Genomic DNA, 27,681 nt, shown 5'->3' with positions numbered 1-27,681 from the left:
CGTTGGGGCGTCGCGCCCGCTCGCACTGTTCCACGCATGCCGCTTGGGCCATACCGTCTTCTACGCACTCTGACTCTCTCTCTCGCTTTGGATTATACGCACGCGCTTCGTAGGTGAGTTGTTTCAAAACGCTGCCGCTTGAAGGCGAAGTGAAGCGGTGGCTTCTCCTTTGTGGGGAAGTAGTATTGTCGATCTAGTTTAAACGTGTCATTCTCTTATAAGAGGCATAGTTCCGACACGAAAACAGGGGATAGCCGGAACGGCGGAAAACCAGGCTCAACTTGGGTCACCGTCTTGACGTTCTCTTGTAGTTATTGCGGGAACGGGAGTAGGCCAAACCACAATTGATGCAGGCCACTTGAATCTGAAAATTGGTCTTACCATCTTACCGGTAAGTGCGTGCTTTTGATTCCCCACAGGATGCGCTACTGGCCTGTTTGGGTTTGCCTAGAGCCAAATCTTTTATAAACGAAAATATTAAAGGCGAAGCTTCTTAGGCCGCGGGTCATTCCCTCCTACGTGTGTATTATGTAGCCAACTCAACTATGAGTTTTTCAATAGACGGCGTTGTATGCATATGTCCTTGGGAATAATATAACAAGATGACGGTAGTGGTTTTCACAGCATATCCACGGAGTGAATGATGATGAGTGGGGCGAAGCGTCCATCCGTCCATCCGTGTGTCCAACCGTCTGTGCGTCCGTGCGTTCACCCGTCAGTCCATTCGTGCTTCCATCCGTGCTTCTGTCTGTCCGCCCGCCCGTGTGTCCATCGGTCTGTCAGTCCGCGCGTTCCTCCGTCCATCAAGTCGTCCATGCTTCTGTCTATCCGTCCGAGCGTCCGTCCGTTCTTCTGTTCATCCATCCGTGTTTCCGCCCATCCATGCTTCCGTCTGTGCTTCCATCCGTCTATCCGTGCCTCCGTCCAACCGTTCATCTGGACGCATGGACGAATAGACACATAGACGGACGGACGCTTCGCCCTCTCATCATCATTCACTCCGTAGATAGGCAGTGATTTTTTTTTCGTTTCCTTCTCTCTTTGTTTAAGATGTATTTACTTATCTATTAAAGTATCAATAAGTGTGACTACGAATGCCTATAAAGTATTAATTTGTGTTGTTCGCGTTTTATATCTACAGTTAGGTAACTTTCCACCTTATGACAATGCGCTGAGACGTAGTGGTCTTTTATTCTTATTTTTAGAAACACTTTTGTTTCATTAGCTCCGGTATAAACGTCATTTCCAGAGAGAACAGTCTTTCTGAAGAATTTACCGGATTTCTTATTCAATTAGAGCGCTGCTATCCTTTGTCACCCTTCGCCACATTTCTGGAACAATCAAGTTCTTGACGCATACAATAAAACCTTCCAAGCGAGCTTTGCTTTACCGTAATACATGGAAACAATAAACAAAATATATGAACAACGAATTGACTAACAATGAGAGTTCTTAATGAATCACGGCTTTGAAACTTCAAACAAAGTACCGCTTTTTGGTAATTACTTCTCGTGCTTTCTTTAGAAATTTTTTATTGTCTGTTATTTAGTGGCGTCGGCGTTTTTAATTGGTATTTTTTTGCTATTTATTATTGCATCATCAAACTGGAACGACTTCCTAGAACAATACAAAACTGATGCCGCAGTTTTGCAATAAAATAACAAATGCAATCATTAGTTATCTCGATATAATAGTAAAGACATGTGAGACAAAGATAGGAATGAATGTGACGCAAATTTCAGTGTCTGTATTATTAGCGTGTCTGTAAACTAGCGTGGTTCCGTGTTTTTTTACTGGCTCTTCAAGATTGCGAAATTTCCCGCGCTGTGTCCACATCGTTCCTTTGTCACATGACGTAATAGGGGTAACTAAAATTGCCCGCCACACGATGACTGCTTACACGTGTTTTCGTGACTAGGCAGAGCGTAAGACAATAAATTGTAATGACAAAAAAATTTTCCCAGCCATTGTCCCTCGCCATTATCAGGAGTTTTTTTTTCGTCTGCACAAAATCACCCCACTGTCCCTTGACTTTTCAAAACCTCGAAAACTCGCGATTATTATATGACTTGTACGCACTTAACTAGGCTTGTATGAATAGTGAATTTTAGACTCGAAGCGAATTCCAGGAGAATGGTGATTTTTGTCGAACAATTTTGATCGAGTTTGAATGGTATAAGGTATATATCAGCTATTCTTATGTGAGTTAGTCAGGTCATGACAAATTGGCCAATTTTTTTCAGAATGAATATATATATATATCCAGAAAAGGCATGTACAAATGAATTTTTTTTGTACGAAAAGTGGAATTAACTTAGAATAGTAGCAGAATCTCACTTTCCGTAGAATTACAGTGATAACCCGTAAAGTATGTTACGCTCTAGAATTTACTGCAGTTAGAGCATATCACAGTATAACAAACTATTAAATTAAAAAAATGTAGAAATAATGTGAGAGTAATATGTTCATTTGGCTTTAAAGGTAAACTCCCGAGTTTTGTAATAAGTGTTTTTATAGTATATCACTTCTCTACTGCAGCAAAATGCCGTACAAAGAGTTCCAAGCAGATTTGCGTACATTTGAATAGGTGATTTCGTGGTTTAGTACCCCTTGACTACAATAAAACTACTTTTGCATAGATTTACACGTGAGTTATTATACGTTTATAATGGTTCATTTCGAATGCTTCAAAAATTTCAACAATTCAAATTCTAATGAAGGCAAATTCGTATACAGTAATATTCGTTCAAATATTCTAAGCCGCCTGCATGAGATTTTACACGTGACTTATTATACGTTTATAATGGTTCATTTCGAATGCTTCAAAAATTTCAACAATTCAAATTCTAATGAAGGCAAATTCGTATACAGTAATATTCGTTCAAATATTTTAAGCCGCCTGCATGAGATTATGGCAGCCGTCGCATGTAGCTGTAGCCAGAGCTAAACTTCTTAGCGTATTACGAATATTTTTTACTGGTGCTGCGTCACCGTTGAGCCGCCCTTAAGCGGTACGATGTCGTCTCCCGAAGATGCAATTTCCTGACTTCTTGTATACAAACTCCCGCGATCGTGTTAAGCCCCAGCACAATAAATGACGGAAGGAACCAATAGGAGACGCGAGCAGAGCCCTAATCTCTCCCCCCCCCCCCCTCTCCTTTTAGTTCTGAAAGCTCAGCACGACTAAGCCCTCTCCATTTCTGTGCAATCATCAGATTATGTCCCTCGAAAAACAATAATTCATATAAGAGCAGGCAATGCTATCCTTTTTCCAGAAAAAAAAAGGTGGGGGCTTCCTGGTAAAGGCTTATTCAAACGCGTTTGAATTAGCTTTTCAGAAAACGCTGCTTGATTCTGCCTCTGCCTGCGTCGGTGTTGACGCAAACTTTACGCCAGGTGGAGCGAAACAAAAACAGCGCGCCACAGTTGTACGTAATTCCGTCCCTGAACGAAAGGATTAACGCTCGAGCGCTCTCTTACGGAAAGGCAACAGCAGCATACTTCTTTTATGCGGCTTTATGCAACACTGTTGGGCACAAGACATTTGCTAGAGTTGATGCCAAAAGAAAACCCCATGGGCGCGTACGGCCAAGTTCGAATTTAAGACTTATTCGTGCTGAAAGACCAAGAAAGCTTGAAAACATATATGATCGTCATGTTGTCTGAACAAAGCTAACGTGAGAGATTAAGATTTATGTTTTATGAAATACTTTTTTTTGGTAAGTACACTAATAACGTGACATAGTTTATGGTAAGAGCGAAGATTACTCGATAAGTTATACAAAATGCAGGCGCCTCAAAAGAACGTTTATTAAGGAAAAGTTACGCTTATGCACTGATCCTATATACCATATTGTGGAACACTAAGAAGCAACATATATACCTAAAGTTGTTAGATGGGTAGCATAGTTGATCGTAGAAATCTCAGAAGCAACATATATACATGAAGCTTTTAGATGGGTATACGAAGGCGGAAATGTTGTAGGCCCGGGTACTCAGATTTGGGTGCACGTCAAAGAAACCCGGGTGGTCGAAATTTCCGGAGCCCTCCACTACGGCATCTCTCATAATCATATGGTGGTTTTGGGACGTTAAAACCAACAAATCAATCAATGGGTATACGAATACATAGATTGTACCTACAACAAGTTTTATGCAGTTGCTTCCTTCGAGAGGGAGCATTTGATTTTGTGTCGGGCTGAAGAATAGGACATCTGCGTGTTAACTATGCGTCACGTACTGCTTGCGTTCCTTTACAAACAGGTCTCTATTGTCCTGTGAGCCTGGTGATTTCCGCCCCGCCGCGGTGGTCTAGAGGCTAAGGTACTCGGATGCTGACTCGAAGGTCGCGGTATCGAATCCCGGCGGCAGCGGCTGTATTTTTGATGGAAGCGGAAATGTTTTAGGCCCGTGTGGTCAGATTTGGGTGCACTGTTAAAGAACACCAAGAGGTCGAAATTTCCGGAGCCCTACAATACGGCGTCTCTCATAATCATATGGTTTTTTGACGTTAAAACCCCACATATCAATCAATCAGTCCTGGTGATTTCCGTATGCAAACTACGAATGACCATGGTATCTTCCTGACTGTATGCACAGTGAAACCCATTTTAATACTTCCTTTTTGACATGCATATACGAACTTTCTCGCTGCATACGAAACTGATTCAAACCGATTTTTGCTGCTTTCGGTGATTATTTACTTCTGTGTAGAAGCAGCTCTGGTAAAATATAATCACGCTTGATTTGTGACACTCCTGCAGTAAATGTTCTGCATAATCACTCAAATGCCGGGCATGCATATCATTATGGAAGCAGGCTGACCAGAGGCAGAGAGAATTTCCGCCTAAGATGTTCTCGGTATTTTACAGCGTAAGGGCGTTGTTTTCATCTTGCATCGAGTGGCATGGCTGAGATAAAAATATGCCTATATAATCCCGGCGTATCCGAAGCTGCGTTTGAAACTCCTTAACGATAAAGGTGAGATAATCGTGGAATTCAATTTGGAGTATTTTTATCACACCTTACAATGGTGCAATATTTAGAAGAAGAATTCAGCAAAACTAATTAATCCAGCGGCTTATCTCCCCGCCTTCCCACGTCTGCCTGTCTTTCTTTCTTTCTTTCTTTCTTTCTTTCTTTCTTTCTCTTTCTTTCTCCATCCGAGCAGTGGTTATTGTGCTCGGCTACCGACCCGCAGGTCGAGGGTTCGATCCCGGCGGTGGTCGAATTTCTGTGGAGGCGAAATCCTAGAAGCCAACGTTCTGTGAGATTTCAGTTCACGTTCAAGAGCACCAGATGGTAGACGTTTTTGGAGCCCTTCACTACAGCGTATTATTATTATTATTATTATTATTATTATTATTATTATTATTATTATTATTATTATTATTATTATTATTATTATTATTATTATTATTATTATTATTATTATTATTATTATTATTATTATAGAAACGCCAAAAATTGGCATTGCTTACTTTTACATCCAAATGATTGACATCTGATTTTAAAAACAAAACTCACTCTGCTGGCTTTGTTTTAAAAACTTCTGTAAAGATTATATCGTACATTCACTGCACACTATACTGAACAATTTACGAATGCACGGGATCTAGACGACTTGATTACTAGACGAGTTCCTCAAACTGCACCTTATTTTGTGAAACCTCGGGTGCTTCCGTGAACCTTTCCCCATAAAATTACAAGAACTAAATATTGAAGAGATGGGTGAAGTGTGACTCGGACGCATTCAAGTTTTTTTTTACTACGACAGTGGCAGGACCGCGGTCATGGCCCACTAAGGCGAAGGCATCTTGACAACGCCGTGACACCTTCATGAAGATAGCAATCTGATTTCTTTTTACGTGCGAATTTTATTATTAAAAGATATGCTGAGTGTGTGATGTCAGAAGAGCATTGAAAGATCACATTCTTCTGTTACGCGCGACATTTAAGGAAGTATGTACATGAGCTTCAATGAGCCAGGGCAATTTGCTGTGTTGATTTGGGGTTCTTTTCAGTTCGTTTGTTTGCTTGTGCTTTTTGTCGGCAACATATGGGGTGATGTATAAGATAATCGGGCAGCCATAGCTACTACCGCGATAGCTGATTCTTATCTAGATCGTGTCTGCGCACTTGTTATGTAGGTAACTATGGTGTCGCTCTTGGAACACAAGGACATAGCAGACATGGCAGAAGTTTTATCGAGCGGACTATTGAAAAGACTGCCAAAAAAGTAGGCAGCCGTCAAGCCTAATAGCACATGGCGATGAGTGGCGTCACTTTTCCTCACATATGCGCGAAAATTTGGGGACTATTCTTATCGATCCGCCACCTTAATCCCTTCAACATCACCCACCAGGCCCTATAGATATCTTCACGGGCGAGCGAGTAATTATACTTTAATGCTTAGGAAGAGCACTCACATTTTTCTCTCTCGGTCCACGCCTAATGGGGTCTTCATGGTGGAGCTCAAGTGGGGGCTTTATTTCTGCCATAACGCTATACGGCATTGTCCGCCGACTCGGCATAGGATTGCAATGGCGTGGCAGAGGCCAGTCCGGGCAGCTATTTTTTGCACCTAGGTCTGCAAACGTGTCGTCGTTGATCCATTGATGATGGCTTGAGCTCGATAATGGTAGTTCTTACTTACACCAGCTCCCGTTCGCGAAACAACGATGCCCCCGCATTTACTTATAAACAGGAGAAGAAATAAGACTATTCCGAGAACGCTTCTTCGAAGGGAAATGGAACAAACATGTCTGTCGAGCACATTCCTCAAGTATGCAGCTACATTAGCACAGGAAAAAAAACAGTTTTACTTCGTTTGAGCAGAAGTGCAGAGTCCATCTTATGTCTTCAAACTTGCGTGTCTATGCACAAGTAAGTGCAGCCTGCCATCTTCCTTTCTTGTTCATTTTTGTGTGGTTTTACAACTAGATTTGTTAGAACATTTTATCGCATTCGGTCAGGAAAGAAGCTATGTGTTCCCGCAGCTCTTGTTTTGCTTTTACGAATAGCTTCAAATGTATTTGTTCTACTTTCGTGCTTGTTTTTTGAGCGTCTGAATGCTCAGTGTTGAATGCTCCTTGCTGTGATTGACACCAATCTTCTGCTTAAGCGGCCATTTTTTTATTCGCATCAAAAACACGTAGGCTATCGATTAATCCAAACTCGTACGTCTTTGCCATTGTATTCACACCTTGTAGCACTAAATATTGTTGCGAGCTATTAGTACTTTTCTTAGTTCCTTTCATTTTATACATACAAAACATTTATACGACACTGCGCAAGTGCTTTTGGGTCAGCAACATATACCACTTCTACTTCCTGGGTCCAGAAAGTAGATAAAGTTTTCACAAGTACGCATGTGATGATGCTCCCCCCGTGGGGAACCTACAATATATTTCAGAATTTCAGACATACCGCACTCAACTTTCGAGCAAATAACTGCATCAATTTTCCCAAGAAAGCATGATTACAGAACTACATATTTAGCGGGAGCGATATTTTCCGCACATATTACAATAATATACTGACATATTCGGCCCACATTCCCTTCAAAACCTATATATTACGCATATTCCTCCGAATACATTATAGTAGTTATTAAAACATCTGAATTTCTTAAGGGGGGCGAAAGGGGTAAGCAAAGAAGCTTCTGTATATGAAGCCCCCGATTACAGTGGTTCGGAACCGGCCGTCCGATTCATTGAAATGTTAGGTCTAATGTCCCAAAACCACCATGTGGTTATGAGAGACGCTGTAGTGGAGGGCTCTAGATATATTAACCTTCAGGGGTTCTTCATTGTGCACTCTAAATCTGAGCGCACTAGCTTACAGCATTTTTGCCTCCATCGTAAACTCAGCCACCGCAGCCGGGATTCGATCCCGTGACCTGCGGGTCAGCGGCCGAGTACCTTAGCCTTTAGGCCAACACGGCAGGGCAAACTACCAGTCCGTCGGCTGCATTACGGAAAGCGGTGCTTGCGTGAAATAGCTTTTAAATACTTTTAAATATACTGTTTCAGAAGGAATGAAAGAAGGTTTTTTTCTGGGACATTGCTTCCTCTGTTTGTCAACACCTAAATGCTTCTTCGTGAAGTGGACAGAAAAGAAAGCCAGGAGGGAAGAAAAGGAGATAGAAAAGGGGAAAGAAACATACAACAAACAACAAACAAAAACAAACAAAGAGTCGGGAAATTGCGTAACCTGGGTCTCCGTGCTTGACAGAACAGCGCCAAATCATTTATACCGACGTGATGGATGGTTTACATTTTGCGCATAAATGTTCATCGTGACGCATGCAGTGCCCCGAAATCATTCTTTACGCATTCGTCACGATGTTTGCCACATTTTTCTAAAGATAAACGCGCCGCGATGCTATCGAAAATAGGCGTGATGAAGTAAGCGCTGGAATACGAGTCGACCAGAAAACAAATAATAATACGCACAACATCTCCCCGGCATGGCAAACAGCGTCTAATAGCAGTAGATGTAATAGAATGAACGCAGCGTTGACACCCTCACCAAGCACGTGTGTGGTGGTATACTGCCATGATCGATTTCCCATTCATGCCTCGACGGTTCATTGCTCAATTTCACGAGGCCCACGAAGGTGAATGAAAGGGGCAGCTATAGCACAACTCTCCTGTAGTGCTTGTGCAAAGAGTTAAGCGTCAAACAAACGCAGACGCTTAAGAGGGGAAAATGAAGCTCAGCGAATATCCTGGCATATCTTATTTCACTCCAAGGTCTCAAGGGTAAGGCATTTTGCCAGGTATGTGCAATAAAGCAGCGCGTGGTGACTGGCTGGTTTATAATCATGCGTGCGCTTCGAAGCGAACAAAGAATATTACGCACAGCCTTCCTAATCAATTATAGTGTAAGTATGCCAACATTTTATTTTGGTATGATGTTATAACCCGGCAAAAAATACAGAGATGAATTAGTGAGACGGGCCGCACCTGTATCCTCTCCTGTCATTTTTTTTGTTGTCATCATTTTTCGTGTTTCCGCGACATTCGCTTTATGAAATTTTGGGCAACTTCGCATGTTAGGTCTACGACACCAAAAGACGACAATGTACTTCACTTTTATCTATCAGCAGCCATGTGATCCCAACTAAACGGCTTAAAAATTTACGAAATTCGCGGTGTATGCTGCGGGAATCTCAAGATGGCGTCTCCAGCTGTATTTTCTTCGTAACGTATGCTGTCGAGCTAGTTGGTGGGTAGCTGTGTAAAACATCGTTGGCGCAAACTTGAAGAAAGACAAAAGAAGAGGTTCCGAAAAGCGCACTTCACGCCCGAGTGCTTTTCAGAGTCTCTTCTTTTGTCTTCTTTCAAGTTTGCGCCGACGATGTTTTACACAGCTGTATTTTCTTATCGCGCGTTTACTCGCTTACGAAGAGTCGTGTCGTAGTGGTGCTTTCGGGATTGTGGAATTGTGGTTTACTAATACGAGAAAAATTGTTTTGCTCTTTAGTGTCCCCTTAAGAAGAAGCTTCGATAAATACCGCTCGGCCCGCAGAAATAATCTTTACCAACGTGCCCCTCCATGTGCAATCATAGCTGGCAGTTCCGAAAAAGAACTATTGTATATGATTTCTGAAATCAATTTTGTTTACGAATGGTCCTGATCAGAGGGTTCCTGGAGTAAGAAAACCTCCAGCCTTCTCTAACGAGGTTCACTTTCATAAATCTTTTCTCCTTCATCAATATCAGCGCGCTCAAAAGATGCAGGAAGAGAGAGAGAGAAAACCGAAACAAAGGTAGGGAGGTAAACCAGCATTGTGGCCTACGGTTCGCTAGCAGGCTGCACTAGAAAAAAGGGTAAAAAAAAAAAAGGTTGGCTTTCTCTCAAGCTGTTATTGTACAAGTCACTTGTTCGATCTAAACTCGAAAACGCGTCTTCAGTATGCGACCCATGCAATAATTCACTAATAAATGCACTTGAAGCAACCCAAAACAGAGCATCGCGTTTCATCCTTCACGATTACGGCCGTTTATCAAGCGTAACGCAAATGAAAGCAACTCAATCTCTTGAACCACTCACACTGCGCTGGAAGATATCGCGCATGTGCCTTTTCTTAAAAATCTATAAATTGAACGCCACCCTTAAAACTGCTCTTATCTTACGCCCTGCTCATGTTTCATTGCGCATAGATCATTCTTGCAAAGTTGGTATCCCGAAATGTCGCACTGTAGCATATTCAAATTCGTTTATTCCTAGAACTACATCAGAGTGGAATCGCCTGCCACCACCCCTGTGCTTACTAACAATATTGACCAGTTTAGGAAAAAAAGTGTCTGATTACTTCACTTCTGTGTAGCTAGAACTTTTTTTCCACAGTGTTTATTTACTTTATAATGTGTCATATGCATGCAGTTGTCAATGTTAGTTTTGTTATATTTTTATGCTAGAGGCAATACCTGTGTGGATTTGTGTTAAACTTTTGCATACTTCTACGCACCGCTGGATACTTGTTTGTTCAGTGCTTTTGTATATTTGCTCATATGTGTGCAATGTTTGTACAATTCGAACACCTTTCAACATCCTGATCCTGTACCACTCCCCTCAACAATGCCCTCTGGGCCATGAGGGTACCTGAAATAAATAAAATCAATAAATAAAGAACTATATGAGTTCGCCTATAAACGCGTAAAGACAAATGTTTTGCCTGATAATAAAAGATGTTGCGCTTGCCAGCCGAGAAATAATCAGTAGTTTTACAGTACTGTTGACAGCACAAGCAGTTGTTGATCTGCATGCAACACACTTCGCCAACATAACTTACACCACGGCTGAACCAGAAAGGTGTGCGAACGAAAGGAACGCAGGCGCACCTTTCTAGTGCGGCCGGGCTTAAACACTTCACTTTCACTTTTTTTTATCGTATCAAACGAATAGGCTACACCGGGAAACTTTAAATGTCGCATAACCAGGAAATGAGACGAGAGCCTCTCAAGCTTGAGTTGTAAAGGCGCCTGAACTTTCACGAGCACTTCTCCTCGATTCCCACCAACATTTGACAGAGGCGTCCAGTTTACGCTGAGTGTGCTACGCAGCCGGCTTCAACAAAGCGGTACCTGATGTGCGCCACCGTTTCCCCTATAGAGACGCTGTCAGCCTTCTCGTACGCATATATCCAGAACAGGCGCCTCGAAAGAAATGATTACACTCGCTGCCACTCTCGGCTTTCTTGAGGAAGTAGTTTGGGGGAGATTTTGCAGGTGGTGCGCATTATTGAAGCCTTCACGCGAACGTGCCGCTAATTAAGATATTTTTTTTTCCAGCCGCATCCTTCAGTAGCCGTAAGTTGCCATCCCTGAAGCCTACCTGTGTGAAGCTTTTTCTGTTCCCTCTTTCGAGCTTAACAGCTGCTATGTTTGCTGAGACTGATTACGAGAGGAATCGCATAGCAGAATGTTTTGCTATAGAGTATTTCATTAAAGTTCACCTCTCACGAGAAAACAGCTTGCTTTATTTAACTTTGATAGTAGGATTTCCTTTTCAAAAATGACTTAGCGCCTTGTGTGATGCAAATCAGACACTTAGGAACTTCTACCTTACCTTTTGGTGTTCTTGTTTGCTCTTGTCTACCACCTAAAAAATGGAAAAAAAAGAACGTAGTTTTGTATGTTACAACAGAGATGGTAATAGATAATTAAAATGTTTAAAGAAGTTTGGCAAATCCTACACATTGCAGAAATCGGTTTCAAGCGAAGCAGTTGGCGAGTATTCTGCTAGGCAGTATTGTTTTTTCTGGTAGCTTTAAGCCAGTCTTTACAAAGTGAATTACGGGTTTTTATAATTGTAGTAGTTTGGTGCCCACCCTGGGTCTATCAAGAACGTCGACTACCCGAGAACTCAAGGGAATCTTTTAATCTGACGTAACGTCATCACCCACGTTAGGGTACAGACATCAGTATTATCGAAACGAAGTGCAATTCATGGTGTGACAACGCCCGCCGCAGTGATCTAGTGGCTAAGGTACTCGGCTGCTGACCCGCAGGTCGCGGGATTGAATCCCGGCTGCGGCGGCTGCATTTCCGATGGAGGCGGAACTGTTGTAGGCCCGTGTGTTCAGATTGGGGTGCACGTTAATGTGGTGGTTCCACTCCCTCCTTGTTGCAATAGTTCGAAAGAAGACACCTGACGACGCCACTCATCCACGTTTGCAAAACGCGAGAAAACTGCACGCATAGAGTTTCCTAAAGTTAACTAGAGGGGACTCTGGCGCTGCGATCGTTCAGTGACCATGAGAATGATGGGTAGTACACACATTTGCCTATTCTTCGTACTTGCGGGCGGCAAATCGTACTTGCGGCTTCGTTTATTGCTGTGTTTCGGTTTTGTTTTGAAAGAGAGATTCAACCCTTTTGAACTTCGTGACCCTATTTGAAAAGGTAAGTCTAAAAAAATAAGGTGGTGAAGCGCAACCGCTGAGCATTTGCAAATTTTGGTTTCGTCAGAAAACAGCTTCAAGCCACAAGAACACACACGGAGCCAAAACCAGGCCTGAAGTACGAAGATTAGACAAATTTGTGTACTACCCATCATTCCCATGCTCGCTGAGGTGCCATGCGTTGTAGCTCCTTCAGACACTAGCGCAAGAGTTCCCTTCAGTGTACATTAGCAAACTCTATGCATGCACGGTCAGCACCGCCTCGCGCCTGTCTTGTTGGTTGCGCGAGGTGACGGAAATCGGCCCCGACGATAAGCAAGGAGCACAAACTCGGACGGTGTCTTTCCCCTACCATTGGCCAAGTGTTGCCGTCGTTTCCAAGACACTACTAAAATTGCCCCAGTCTATCTATCTATCTATCTATCTATCTATCTATCTATCTATCTATCTATCTATCTATCTATCTATCTATCTATCTATCTATCTATCTATCTATCTATCTATCTATCTATCTAGTGGCCTGCGACTTTTAGCTCTCCTGACCATTTCGGTAATGGTATTGAAACCAAACTTGGTATGGCATAACATGACTATATGAAGAACATATTTGACTTGTCATAATATCAAAATCATGACATGTCATGAACGTCTTCATTTACATTTCATGGTCCTGCAGCTCTTGAGGTGGTTTCGTTCACATGGCATGTTGCAAAACTCTTATGGTATGGCATGGTTGCATGGCGAACACAAGCGACAGAACCTAACATAAAAATTATGATATGCGTGTCATGCAACATGACTGCATGCCACACTGATGATGCGCTCGCGGCCGTTCCACCGGCGTCACGTATACCAAATTTGGTATTACAGTGCGTGAGTGGACGCCGAAGGTATGTGACTGGTTGAAACATGAGAATAATGTGACGTGTCATGTAACAACAAGACTACATGCCACACTGATGATGCGCTCGCGGCCGTTTGGTTAGCTTCAAGTATGCCAAATTTGGCATTACGTGACGCCAATGGATGACCGTAAGGTATGTGACTGGTGCAAACATGATAATCATGAGATGCGTGTCGTGTGAGAACATGACTACGTTCCACAGTAAAGGCGCCAATACATTTTGACGTGACGTGGTGCACGTGCTCGCCGGCGTTCATGTCGTCACGCCACGCCAGCGTTGCCATCCCAGTCGCCGGTCCTGCCATATACTCGAAGGCGCGAGCCGCGCTGCGTTGTTTTGACGCATGCGCGTTTCATTGCATCCGGCATCCCCCCGTCACAGAAAGATAAAGACACAGTGTTGTCTGGGTAACGCAGACAACACTGCGCGAAACGCAGCATGTCGCATTTCGCGCCGGTTGCCGTTGGGCCGCGCTGACAGACGCTGGTCGCGCCTGTCGTTACACTATAGAGTACTCACGTTTTGCTAACGTAGCGTCGCTGTGCCCAGCGTACGCGCGCTTCAACGCTACAACAGAGTATTATGGGCCCTTCATGACGCACTCGCGGCCGTTTTGCTAGCTCCACATATAGCAAATTTGGTGTTACGTGACGTCAATGGATGACGAAATATATGACTGATGCAACGCATGATAATCCTGACACACGTGTCATGTAAGATGACAACATACCCCGCTCATAGCGTGCTCGCCGCCGTTTCGCTCGCTCCACATACACTAAATTTGGTATCACGTGACGTGAATAGATGACGAAGGTAAACGACGCATCCAAACATGATAATCAAGACATGGAAGTCATGTACGGCATCATTTACCTCCACCTCAAAACGTTGTGCTGATTTTGAAGTGACATATCAACATTTCTCATTCGTGCTTGGCACATCATCGATTCCCAGTGTACGTGGGACCAGCCAATTTTTTTTTAGGGGCGAAGCTCCTTAGGGCGTGGGCTGTGCGTCCCCTGTAGCCTGTATGTAGCCACCTCTAGTTTAGTTCTTGCAGTGTTCACTAGATGGCGGTACCGTCCCCTGTATGTAGCCACCTCTAGTTTAGTTCTTGCAGTGTTCACTAGATGGCGGTACCGTCTCCTGTATGTAGCCACCTCTCGTTTAGTTCTTGTAGTGTTTACTAGATGGTGGTACTTGTAGCTGATGATGAAAAGATGCAAGATGTTATAAACTAGAAAGCGGTACTTGTAGTTGATGAAAGACGCGAGATCTTATAAAATAGAAATGATGTCACATATGGCGCGTGTCATTGGTTGAAGGCAATCGTTCGATTTAGTGCGGCGACGTACGCTAGGGGGAGCGATGTAATAAAATCGAGTGGGCAAAATGTACAGAGGATTCATGGTTTACCAGGTTTACCTCCGGAGCTTCGCCCACTCATCATCATTCACTTCGTGGATATGGCGGAATTTTTTCTTTGCAAAGCAGAACCATATTATTTAGTGGATTTGCAGACTACATTACACTAGGCTTCTGTGCGACGGTTATTTCTGTTGTGGCAAAAAAGTCGACGAATACTTAATGTGTGAATGCGGCAGTTTATAGCTGTACTTGCTCGCGCATTACCGATGAAAAGACAAAACTATACAAGCTGATACTCTGAACTTCTATATATGGTAGCAGCAGGCCCCTTTCCATGATTCTACGAAAAGAATTTTGTTATCTTCATTATAGAACCTACAAGACAGCTTTGAATTTAGGTAATTTTTCTGCTTTCGAATTCCGTAGGAACTCGCTTTTTTTTTTAGACGCGTATTACCAGCGACCATTGCACATTATCAGGTGCATATTGTGCCGTGTATCTATTTGTGCTTACTATACTCACTTGAAAGCCTAGTGCTTCAAACAAAATATTCTCCACGAATCATGAATATAACTGGAGTTTTTTTTTGGTGTAGCGCTATCTATGAAATTATAAGTCAAGTTGTTTTATGTTAGTTCAAGCGTTCTCCAAACGTGGCGCAACTAAACATAAAGCCTAGAAGAGGCATGGGTTGCTTTTCCAGGCTCCATAGTTTGCCTTGCCAGGTAAGTTTGGTGGCCACGCGTAACGAACGCCAACCGTAAATGAAGGAGGGCTTAGTTATACACCCTTTCCACTCGAACCACGTTAGCGTGTGGGGCGGCCTCATCAAGCGTCAAATGGTTACGGTACGCCGGATGATTGCGCGTTCGTCGCGTGTCCGCAGAACCAGCGTTCCTCAGCGCGGAGCCTCTTAACAATACAGTAATGTGCATCTCTTCGTAGTTCAGCTGCTCGTGTATTGCGCGTTACTTTGAGTGTTTTCGTGCCTGAGAGGTTTGAAATTGTGAAAGGAGGGACACTGACATGCCGTGCAAATTACATGCATGTAGTGCCGCTTCAAAGGGAACATGATGGTCAACGCCCTCAAAGCATAGAATTTAAAAGCCTGTAGAGCACCTTCCCAACGACTTCCATTGACCAGTACTTGTAAGGGGTACACAAGCAGGTAATTACATCCTAGTTGCAACGATGTGACAGAAGCGAAACTGTCGAAGATGCAGGACGTTCTAGTGAACGTGGCAGGATATTCCTAAATGCAGGAATGCCCTCACTACGAACGATACGATTACTGTGTCAGCCACTCGGGAGTGCTACGGTGTCGGGAAGCATTTAGACCGAGTAGGACCCCTCTGCCTAAATATATTGATGTTGCTCACAGCTACATTGTCGCAAAGCAGATTTCTGCGCAGCCAGAACTGCTACTAATGCGTGAATAACACCTGTTCATTAACAAGTGCAAAACTGGTGGTGCAAAGCTGGTCAACGAAAAATAACCTGACTTCGACGTCCATGAGAATAGCCACATGAACAAAATGGTGCTTATATATATGCTGTAGTACTGACGAACAATTTGTTGAACTTTTGCGGCAACCTAAATGGCAACCTTGTCGATGGTGCCTGTAAGTCAAAACAAAGGAAAGCCACAACTTTCCAGAATGAATAGTTGTATTCCTGCTGATATAACTCACGCATAAAATGACACTGAATTCTGTACGTCTTTCACCCACGAAAACATTTTTTTGTTCGGGTTTCTTTCGAAATGCCAGCATGATCGTGCTTGCTAGAAAAAAATATCAAAATAAAAACCATTACTTATGGAACCTCTCCTGAAGAGTGCTTCATGTACTTACCAATCCACCCCCTCCTAAATTGTCACGTCGTTTTTGCAAGCACACTACTCTGCAACGAAGCCTTATTTCACATTAAAACCGTATGGGACTGATGGAAGAAGAAATACACAAATATTGCGAAAGCCGATTCTCAGAAGAGTGTGTTCTTGTTGACACACGTATCTACGCACGTAATAATCAAACTAGCATAATTAAAGCACATCAACTTGGCGTTTTCTTTTCTCGAGTCACGGACAGACAGACAGATAACTTTATTTGCGTCCCTGGAAAAAAGGTTCCTAAGAACCCAACGAGGGCTGCACTTGCGACGGAGTCGGGTACCAGAGGTTCCCGATCACTTCACATGCTCCCTGGACCACCCGTAGTTGTTTCGCAAGGTGTGGATGGATGAATGGATGAAAAACTTTATTGGGGTCCTGAAGGACTCCACACCCTTTTTATAGGGGTGGGATCGCGGGCCACTCCCACGAAGGGACGGGGACGCGTAGCCTCATCGCCGCATCGTGGGCCTTCTGGATAGCCTTGAGTTCTTTTATGGGAACCGGTGTGGACTTGAGATATATTCCAAGAAGTCTGTCTCGTTTACGGGATGCTTTCTTCTGGAAACGCGTAACTGAGGGCAGCGCAACATCAAATGAGGGAAGGTGGCGAGCTGATCGCATGCCGAGCAGTTAGGGGAAATGTTCGCATACAGCGCCATAGTTTTTTTTTGTTTGTTTGAGTCTTCATAGTATACTTTAAAATCACCGATAGAAGTATATTTTTTTTTCTTTTTGCACTGGATGGCATTTCACCTAGCAGGGAAGATTTAAACCTTGGATAGCATGTGAAAGTTAAAATACGTGCACAATTTACACTTCATGAACTCGATAACCTATACAATGAGGAAATTTAGCAAATAACTATATCTGATGCAGCCACTGCTTGTTTAGACCCTCAATCTTACTTTATAAGCAACCTTGAACGACCACAGGGTGCTACGTAACTCTCATGGACCACCTTAACATCGTCGGTGCCGTCTGGAGGACATACTTATTATTTATCTTAGTATGATAGTATGATATTTATCTTAGGACATTATTTATCTTAGTATGATCCCCCCTCCCTCCCCTTCAGGGGGGGGGGCGGATCAATGGTTAATCGCAACAGTTAATTCCAATGAATGAATTCACTGTATGGGTACAGTTCCTAGAGTGTTTTAAGGGCACTATAGTACGCGACAGACTTCGCGTAACGACTCTAAGAAAACTAGGGGGGTGGGGTCACCCGCCCTGCCCCCCTCGTGTGCACTGCCTATGCTGGCACTCCGTTTCACATATAAGGTGCAACGCCGTGGACGCTACGCGAGAAGTTCGCTCAGAAAAAAAAATGGCAGCATATCCACGGGGTGTATGATGGAGAGTGGGGCGAAGCATCCGTCCGTCCATTCGTTCTTGCTTCCGTCCGTCCATATGCTTCCGTCTGTGTGACCATCCATGCGTCCATCCACCCGGCAGTGCGTGGGTCTGTTCGTGCGTCCGCACGTCCATCCGTGCGTCCGTCTCTGCGTTCGTCCATGAGTCCATCCGTTCGTGCAGCCATCCATGCGTCCGTCCATGCATCTGTCTGTGTGTCCGTTCGTCCATCTAGTCAACATTCCAAGTACCACCATCTCGCATCTTTTCATCATATATTCCGCAGATAGAAACACCGCCATTCAGCGGACATGCTAAGGACTAAACGAGAGGTGGCACACGCACACTTTCTTACGGCTTGCGCTTCGTGTCTACTTCCCACCTTTAACCACCTCGAGTTCATGGTATATACTAGTTCACTGTATTCATGGCACTGCGGGCCAACGCTCGCTAAACCTTTCTAAAAGCAAGGAGGTTACGCCCAGCGAGTATAACGTAGCAGCCCTTTCTTGCCAGATAGCGCTCAATGTACATGCCGATGGCTGCTAATGGGGATAACAGCGTGCGCGTTAACTAAAAGCCGATTGCTCCTGTCTCTCATTCCAGTGACATGTACATTGAGCATTATTTTTTATTGTTAAACAACGCACAGAAGAAATCGCTTACCAGCACCACCTTGGATGTCAAAATGTTATATTTGTCACATAATACAACGGCTACGAGGGACGAACGAGTGCCGCTATAAGGAGCTTCGCCCCTAAAAGGAGAGACTGACAGTAACTTCACTGCAGCGTGTAGGACGCCACCGCATGTCAGAGGCGTTCACAAAAACCCGTCTTTATCGAGTAACACAGCAGGGCTTTCACTGCCTTGTGGGCCGTCGAGGGATGTGGACGCTGCTGTAATAGCACCTGCACAGAAAGAGGCCGATCATCCAGTCGCCGCATTGCGTTGGCAAGTACTTGTCTGTCTGAAGCAAATCGAAGGCAGTGGCACAGCATGTGTTCGATAGTTTCATCGGTGCCGCAAACATCGCATGCCACACTGTCAGTCATTCTGATTAAAGTGGTATAAGCCTTCGTGAAAGCAACTCCCAGTCAAAGGCGATAGAGAAGCGAAGCTTCACGCCGACGTAGGCCGGGGGGAGGCTGGAATTGTAGTGAAAGGTCAAGTTCGTGTAGTCTTGTACGTCGTATGCTTGGTGCGTTCCGTCGTATGCTTGGTGCGTCGTATGCTTGGTGTGTATGCTTGGTCGTATGCTTGGTGTGTATAAATCCCAAGTGGTCAAAATTTTCGGAGCCCTCCACTGCGCCGTCTCTTACAATCATATGGTGGTTTTGGGACGTTAAACCCCACATATCAATCAATCATGTCGTCTGTCTCTGTACACATCCGGTAAGGGGCCGCGGTTGTTGAACGCCTACTTGTCGCAACGGATGAACCACTACTCGAGAAGACTTCTCTTACCCCACATTTGTTCCTGAGCGAGCGTAGTCGCAATACTTAAGTCCAAGGCATGTCCGGTTGTACAGCAGTGTTCGACGAATTATCTAGGAAAGCGTGGCGTGGGTGGCTTCAGTGACGGCTCCTTTGTGCTTCTTGACGAAACACAATATAACAAGGAATAGATAACCAGCTCGCGTTACACGTGGACGCAGGTTGTCGAAAAAGGGGTCAAACACGTTGTTAATTATTTTGATTATCTTTGTATGAGCTGTCTTTACTAAAAGGTGTGCAAATGAAATTGTCTTTTCCCATTGATAACTATACCGCGTCGCGAACAATCCTCGAGTACGTTGTTAGGCGTTCTAATGATTTGCTTCACCTGCTTGCCTATACTCCACGCGCGAAACAAAACTTTCTTTGTTTCATTATAACATTTCCACTCCATTGTTCTTGCTACTGCTTTCCTAGTTAAAAAAACAAAATTTTTTACATGCGAACAAGATCATTTCTATCCAATGTTAAAATTATCAAATGCTTACGTGAAAATGCAAACTGCAAACCATATACCAGGGAAGGTATAGGGAATGGAAGTAGTATTGTAAAATAAATGTGAAAATAGAAAATCGGGCCAAAACATAACTTCCCATTGGCAAGATCTGAAGCTCCGACTTTCAAATAACGCATCCGATGCTCTTCCGCTGAGCTGTGGTGGCGTTCGTCCCTCCATCTACTTTATGTTGCGTGTATGTATGTTTAACCACTGAGTGTTTAACAAATAAAACTACTCCTCAAGTTTACACTTTCCTTCATTCATAGCGATGGTCTCAATCTGGCAGACTTCGTGCTTTAGGTAGTATGCGAGTGATAATTTATCAGCTGATATGTCTCGTAATAAGATCACGTAGTACGTGATACCAAACAAGGAAAAAGACAGCGTTCTGCACTCATCATAATGGCAACAGGTGGCGCTGACTGACGCTTCCACGTTTAAATGCACATACACACTCTATGTTGCTTTTCGGTTGGTGTCAACATAGAATCCCGGCTGCGGCGGCTGCGTTTCTGATGGAGGCGGGAATGTTGTAGGCCCGTGTGCTCAGATTTGGGCGCACGTCAAAGAGCCCCAGGTGGTCTAAATTTTCGGAACATCCACTACGGCGTGTCTCATAATCATATGGTGGTTTGGGGACGTTAAACCCCACATATAAATCAATCAATAGCAGCAGCACGTGTTGTTTCCCAAAAAAACTTCTGGTTACTTCCAATTATCATTCTCTTGCGCTGAAGAAAAAAAACTTGTTTTTTTAGTTGTGTCAGAGTAAAGAGAAAAATCTTTGTTCCCTTCCTGGTAAAATAAAGGCACTTGATGTTAACGACTAACTTGTGTAATCTTCTGTGTAGCTTAAACAAAGTTTAGTTCAATTATTTGGCCAGAGAAATGTGAGAAAAGTGCTGAAAAAGAGTGGGCTACTCGCTAAAGCCTTTGTTACGCTGCGCTGGTGCACAAAGCCAGAAGCCGTCCAGCACGTCTGCTTCTGAACAGCGAAAGAACGGGAAGATGACCGAGGTATCTCAGAGATATATAGAGCAACGGAGGTGTTATTTGAAGGTGGCAGGTTCGGATGCGGCCGATGGCAAATGATCTTTTCATCCACTTTTCTTTTCTCACATTCAGTACATTATAATTACTTATACTTACATCCCCTACACTTTCCCTGGCATTATTATCTCTTAGTTATAATTATTATTGTGTCTAAGAAAAAAAAAACGAACCCTTACACTTTCTTATCGTAATATGTGTGGCTGGGATGTTAGGAATTCTCCTTCTCAATACTACAAGTGCTCTCTTATTTCGCACGTCTATTCGAGAATGCTTTAAATTTCGATTTCATGCAAAGACTGGTCGTTAAAGACTCACAATAGCTTCTCACAATAGCTTCCTTATTTTCTAAACATTTAATGCGTGGAGCTCTTCCATCCAGGCGCTTTTTTTTTTGTGGGACCATAATCGCAATCTCAGTAGTCTTTTCTACATATAGCGTCTGTTTCTTTAGGAATTTGCATATAAGTACGATTTAAATAGGAAACATTTGCTGTTTATTGTAACGTCTCTCGTAACGCACATGGTGATCGCTTCACATGACTTGCGTAATTAATTCAGCCTTATACATCCAGATAACTTATCACATAAGCTCGTGTAAATTCTCTTTATATGTATGCCCAACCCATAAATCTTTTTCTTGCAATAACGTTTACGCGATGTCTACGAGCATTACATTACCATTCATTTACATACGCAGAGCTTGACAGCTAGCTATTGTATAGTTTTCACTAATAAATGGTGCCACCGACAGTTCTAAACATTCGGTCCTCGTTTATAAGTCTTTGGCGCGTCATAAATCAGAAGCTTGCTGCGAATGCGCATGTGTCTACTTAGAATAGCGCGTTAGGAATGTGTTTGGCTACACATTTCATCTCTCAGTGCCAAAGAGTTTGTTCTTTTTAAATTCAAAGAAGAATTCGGACTGTGTTGAGAAAGTCAAGAAAGGAAAGTCTTCGAAAAAAATGTGCGCAGCTCGCACTATATTGGTGCAAGGCTGGAACCAACAGCGAAGCTATAGTGTTAGAGCTGAATTCTTTAAGTTTTCGTTAGTAATGCGAAGCTTTTGCGAGAGAAGCTAACTTCTTTCTACTTGTACCAACATTGGCTAGGCTTAACTAAATTTTCAGGTTTCGGTTGGTTCCCCATGCTACGCACTCGTCACGTGACTTTTTGCATGTTCTTACGTGTTTTAGTCACATGACTCGTTTCGTGTGTTACGTGATTTTAGTCGGGTTACTAAATGCTACGCAATCTTTGGTCACGTAACTAGTTACGCGATGTTGCGTGGTTTTAGTTCCATGACTACAGTTCCTGCGTGATGCCACGGTGTTTTTAGTCACGTTATCACCCATCATGGCTGTTGCACTTCGTCGTGCCGGGTAAATCGGTGTACGTTTTGGCGGGATTAAGCATAAGATGCTGAAAAGCACGAAGTGAATCCATGCTAGTGGAGGAGGATACTTTCTGTTTATACTGCCTGGTGCAACAAAAAAAAATGGCAGCATATCTACGGGGTGAATGGTGGAGAGTGGGCCGAAGCATCCATCCGTCCATTCGTTCTTGCTTCCGTTTGTCCAGCAGGACTGCGCCGTGCTCCCGACCGGGCTGCAGAAATTAGGTTTCTTTCTCCTGTTCTAACCACTACCACCACCACCGTCCATGCGTCCGTCTGTGTGACCGTCCATGCATCCATCCGCCTGGCCGTGTGTGCGTTTGTTCATGCGTCCGCACGTCCATCCATGCGTCCATTCCTGCCTTCGTCCATGCATCTCCCACTGCGTCCGTCCATACGTCCATCCATCCGTGCAGCCATCCGTGCGCCCGTCCGTGCATCTGTCTGTGTCCGTTCGTCCATCTAGTCAATACTCCAAGTACCATCATATGGCATTTTTCATTATCTATTCCGCTTATAGAAGCATCGCCCTCCAGCGGACATTCCAAGGACTAAACGAGAGGTGGCACACTTATTTTCTTATGGCTTGCGCTTCGTGTCTACTTCCCACCTTTAACCACCTCGAGTTCATGGTATATACTAGTTCACTGTATTCGTAGCTCTGCGGTCCAACGCTTGCTAAACCTTTCTAAATTCAAGGAGGTTACGCCCAGCGAGTATAACGTAGCAACCCTTTCTTGTCAGATATATAGTGCACAATGTACATGCCAATGGCTGCTAATGGGGAATGAGAGACAGGAAAATTCGGCTTTTAGTTAACGCGCACGCTGCGAATTTTTATTGTTTGACAACGCACAGGAGAAATCTCCCACCAGCACCACCTTGCAGGTCAAAACGTAGGACTGGTTACGACTACGACGAGGGACGAACGGGTGCCGCCTTAAGGAGCTTTGCCCCTAAAATACAAAGGGGTCCACTGTTTAGAGAACAAGCAATGTTTACTGTGGCGTCGCGCCAAGAATCCAGGCAGGTTCCGCAAACCTCGTTAGTTTGTGTGCTCCCACGTTTTTTATTTGTGTGTGTGTGTGTGTGTGTGTGTGTGTGTGTGTGTGTGTGTGTGTGTGTGTGTGTGTGTGTGTGTGTGTGTTTGTGTCAAAGAAGCTTTGAAACGTTGGTCCCACAACTAGAACCGTTTGTGCATACATGAAAATTTCTAAGAACAGTTCTTCGATGTGGTGCTTGTTCTGATATGAAAATAACATTACAGAATCGCCACCTACACCCTTGTTAGCTTCATCGCTAGGGTGTCGTACTGCTATGTTTGACGAAGCGCCCATCACTTCAAATAATATGGTGTACTTATATTTTGTTTAATGATAAACAGACCAATTTTTTTACACCAAAGTGTCCCCCATGGCCATACTATCTAAATATATATTAATTTTGGCGCGTAAAGTCCAATGTTCCTTTTTAATTGCGAAAGCAGCTTTTCGTGGGGCTGGCGAATTTTCCTTAGTGTAGTTCACCAAGTATCAAAATGCGCTATACCAAATCACCCCTAAATTTGATATGTGGGGTTTAACGTCCCAAAACTACCATATGATTATGAGAGACGCCGTAGTCGAGGGCTCCGGAAATTTCGACCACCTGGGGTTCTTTAACGTGCACCCAAATCTAAGCACACCGGCCTGCAACATTTCCGCTTCCATCGGAAATGCAGCCGCCGCAGCCGGGATTCGAACCCGCGACCTTCGGGTCATTAGCTGAGTACCTTAGCCACTAGACCACCGCGGCGGGGCACCCCCCTAAATTTCATTCCTTCTGCATTGTTTTTAGTGTTCCACGGTAAAACATTGATTTATTTTTTATAGCAATGTATTTTTTTCGTTACGGGTTCCTCTTTTCTTTTTGAATCTGAAGGAGCATTTGATAAGCTATATATAAAGAGTGCAGTATTTTTCGCAAGATTTGTTATGCTTTGTTTGTTTTTTTTTATCACAGGTATGATATACTGGCAGAGTATCGAGGATGGCGGGCATGCGCTGGAAAATTGAAATCACAGACGTCACAACGAAAACAGGTGCGCCAGATTTTTTCAAGTTTTGTGACAAACGCTGAAGCAGTCGACAAGCCTCGTCCCGCTCGGGAACGGAATCCAAATAGAGCGGGGTCGCAGATAGCGGGGGCCTGGACCCGGCATGCGCGTTCTCCCTAGGAATGACTGAGGCGGACGTTTTCAACGCCACGTTCGATGACCTCCCTTACGGCAGCGACGCCCTGCGAAATCTTACAGCGTTCTTCGGGAACGCCACCGGAAACCCGGCCTCGGACGAACTTCTAGGTCCGCGCTATCATAAGCGAGTCCGCATTAGTATCATCGTCACCATGATCGTCGTCTCCATAGTCGGCAATAGTATCGTTTGCTGCAACCTACTCGTCAAGCATCGCCGCCGTCGAGTGTCCAAGGCCCGGGTGCTTTTCCTGAACCTCGCCATCGCCGACCTTCTGGTGGCCTGCGTCACCATGACGTCGCAGGTGGTCTGGGAAGTGATGGGACGGCTGTGGATAGCTGGCGACGCGTTCTGTCGCTTCTTCAAGTTCCTCCAGACTTTCGCGCTCGTATCGTCCACCTACATGCTGGTGGCCATCGCCGTAGATCGGCATATCGCCATCGCCACCCCGCTGGCGCCCAGTCCCGACCCGTGGAAGTTGGCCGCCGTCACGTGGGTGGCCTCGTGCATGCCGTCACTGCCAAACGTGTACGTGTTCCACAGCGTCGAAGTGGCGCCGGGAAAGTGCTTTTGCGCGTCCATATTCTACGATCGCGGAACGCCGCTCTACCACCGCCAGATCTACATGGGATTTGTGTTCTTCATGGTGTTTGTGGTGCCGCTCGTCCTGCTCATAGCGTTCCACACTGGAATACTGTGGACTCTTTGGAAGCACACCGCGACAGGTCGGAAGGTGGGCCAGCAGACTACGTCATCGCTTCCGCGGGCAAAGGTATGGCTCCTGAAAGGGTCGTTCGTGCTTACCAAGCGGTGCTTACATTTCGATAGAGGTCAAACTATTTTCTGACTCCACGTGTCATGGAATTGTTCTATTTAATACCTCATTTCTTTGAGAATTGCAGGGTGATGTATGTATACGTTTGCGCAGTATTTTAACGAGATTAATGTCCAATGATTGATATCTTTCGGAAGATTGCGCTTTGATTCACGCATATTTGTGTCTGCAGTTATCTGTGCGCGCAGCCAAATATACGCCCGCGTACTTAAGATTGTATGTGCGCGCGCATGCTGAATACTATTCGATTTGATTCATTTCTAGCCTTCAGGACGAGACCACACGCAAATGCGAGGGCCACACTACGACAGTTTCTGCAACCACCATCTTTCTTTTCCTTTTCTCTCACAGATGAAAACATTGAAGATGACAGCCGTGGTATTCGGTGCCTTCCTGGTGACCAACGTACCATACATGGTGCAAGAGGTCATTCTCGCTTTCGGGAATCCCGGAATCTTGGATGCCAACGTAGTGGCCCTGTTTGGCGTCATATCTGCGTCAAACAGCGCCATCAACCCGTACATCTTTCTGTACTTCCAGCGGCCGCGCAGAGACGCCAGCAGCGGTAGTTTCTGGCGAAGAGTCTCCCGATTGGTGAGCGAGTCCCTCACGTGTCACCTGCTCAACAGGGCCCAAACGGAGGCGCAGTTGTCCACAGACCAGGCCGAAGCCTACTCAGCAGCGCGCTTGAACAAGGCTTGCAGCACAGCGACGAACTGCGATGGCAAACTGTCACCCAGAGACGGCGAGAGGGACATGTGCTGATTGTGTCCGAGTCGTACAAATTGACTGTGATCGTGAGTGAATCGTGCGTCGTGTGCGGCTTCGTCGTCAACCCTGTCGCTACATCACGGGATGATCGACGCAACGTCTGTTTGCGGTGAAGCGAGGCGCAGCTTTGTCGTAAATTTATTGACGAAAACAGTGGCATTTATGTCAGTGTGCGGCGCACGCATTGCATCGTTTTGCAATCTGTACATGGGACGACACGAGGAATATGTATGGCGTCATCATAAACTCTCGTGACAGAATGCGACAAAAGCAATTGTCCGGTTACCGAACCACACCGCATGCAGTTTTAGGGGTATGTTCTTGAGAGAACATGAGAGCTCAAATTAACAAACTAAAGCTTAGCATTTGTGCTCGGAATCGGTGTTTTGTTCAGTTGTGATGATCTGAAAGGGGAGATGAATATTGCATGCTTTTAATACCTGGCGAACTTTTATTAATAGATCATTAATGTACAAAAGGCAAGTGTGCACTCAATACGGTACAAGTGTGCAATACACCCGGGAGTGTCCCTAGCATAGCTTGGGGTGCTCGTTGTCCCAAGCCATGTTCTCAACATCGTTTTCAACGTCAGCTTCAGGGGGACCAGATACACTATCACAAGATTATTTCTTAAGCATTTCTCGATCGCAGTAATTAGCAAAGAGTGATGGTCAGTGTGGATTACTTCTGCTGCACAATGATTAAGCCTGCATCGTGTGCATCCGATACAAGGTATATGTATAGTGTGACGAGAAAACCAGAGCTGAAAATACGAAATTACGCTTGTCCCTATTTGGGGGGGAAGTCCTACCTAATAATGGCTTCAGCTCCACATTTTTTTATTATTGCTAAGCATACCAATCTTCTTGCACAGGATGGCAGTGGCGCGGTGAGTGAAGAAACGGTATGTTAACCTAACATTTTTACTGCACGCATGCGTCCTGAGTGTAACAGTGGTTGTAATGTAGAGGAAGAACATCGCTAATACAGTCACACTATAGAACCCAATATTATCAATTTCAGCCAAAGATGCACTGGTGGCATTTGGGGATCAAGTGAACTAATAAAACAGAAAACTGAGAGAGGAAAAGAGATGGGGGGAGAAAGGGAGAGAGAGAGAGCTGCCTGACGGCCTAACCACACTGCTGAAGTCTAATTAATGATTAGCTGATTAGCTAATTAATGATTGTCTCGACGAGGAACACAAGTTAGTGAAGCCATGTGTAGAGTTCTGCTTAAAAATGGTATTTTCATTGCAGTCACTTGTTTGTCATGCTAAAATCTGCTAACATGCTCAGATCATGAAAGATCATTAATAAAAAAAGTTTCTTTTTTGGCGTGTTTCATGAGTCCAGCACTGTATGCTAGTTACTACAGCGAGCGTAAATGTTGGTATGTTGGTATGAAGTTGTATATGGTTATAAATACATTGTCGATGAATTCTCAACAAGCTATAGGTTGTCAAGTGA

General features: G+C 44.3%; 1 protein-coding gene across 1 annotated transcript; it reads left to right on the top strand.

The window, feature by feature from the left end:
- Window positions 1-27,546, top strand: LOC119187151 (cephalotocin receptor 2). The gene is made up of 3 exons (XM_075872541.1): window positions 1-113; window positions 24,377-25,378; window positions 25,793-27,546. The coding sequence occupies exons 2-3, from the start codon at window positions 24,593-24,595 to the stop codon at window positions 26,204-26,206; spliced, it is 1,200 nt and encodes a 399-aa protein (XP_075728656.1). The 5' UTR covers window positions 1-113; window positions 24,377-24,592; the 3' UTR covers window positions 26,207-27,546.
- The last annotated feature ends 135 nt before the right edge of the window (window positions 27,547-27,681 follow it).

Source organism: Rhipicephalus microplus, chromosome 1 (genome assembly GCF_043290135.1).
Source record: "Rhipicephalus microplus isolate Deutch F79 chromosome 1, USDA_Rmic, whole genome shotgun sequence".
In the NCBI taxonomy this organism is placed as follows: domain Eukaryota; kingdom Metazoa; phylum Arthropoda; class Arachnida; order Ixodida; family Ixodidae; genus Rhipicephalus; species Rhipicephalus microplus.
This window is presented reverse-complemented; position numbering and strand designations above follow the sequence as displayed.

Bases quoted from the DNA above. Each gene is read 5' to 3' on its own strand.
- LOC119187151 (XM_075872541.1), top strand. From the start codon at position 24,593: ATGACTGAGGCGGACGTTTTCAACGCCACGTTCGATGACCTCCCTTAC. The intron at 25,379-25,792 runs GTATGGCTCCTG...TTTCTCTCACAG, and splicing joins CATCGCTTCCGCGGGCAAAG to ATGAAAACATTGAAGATGAC.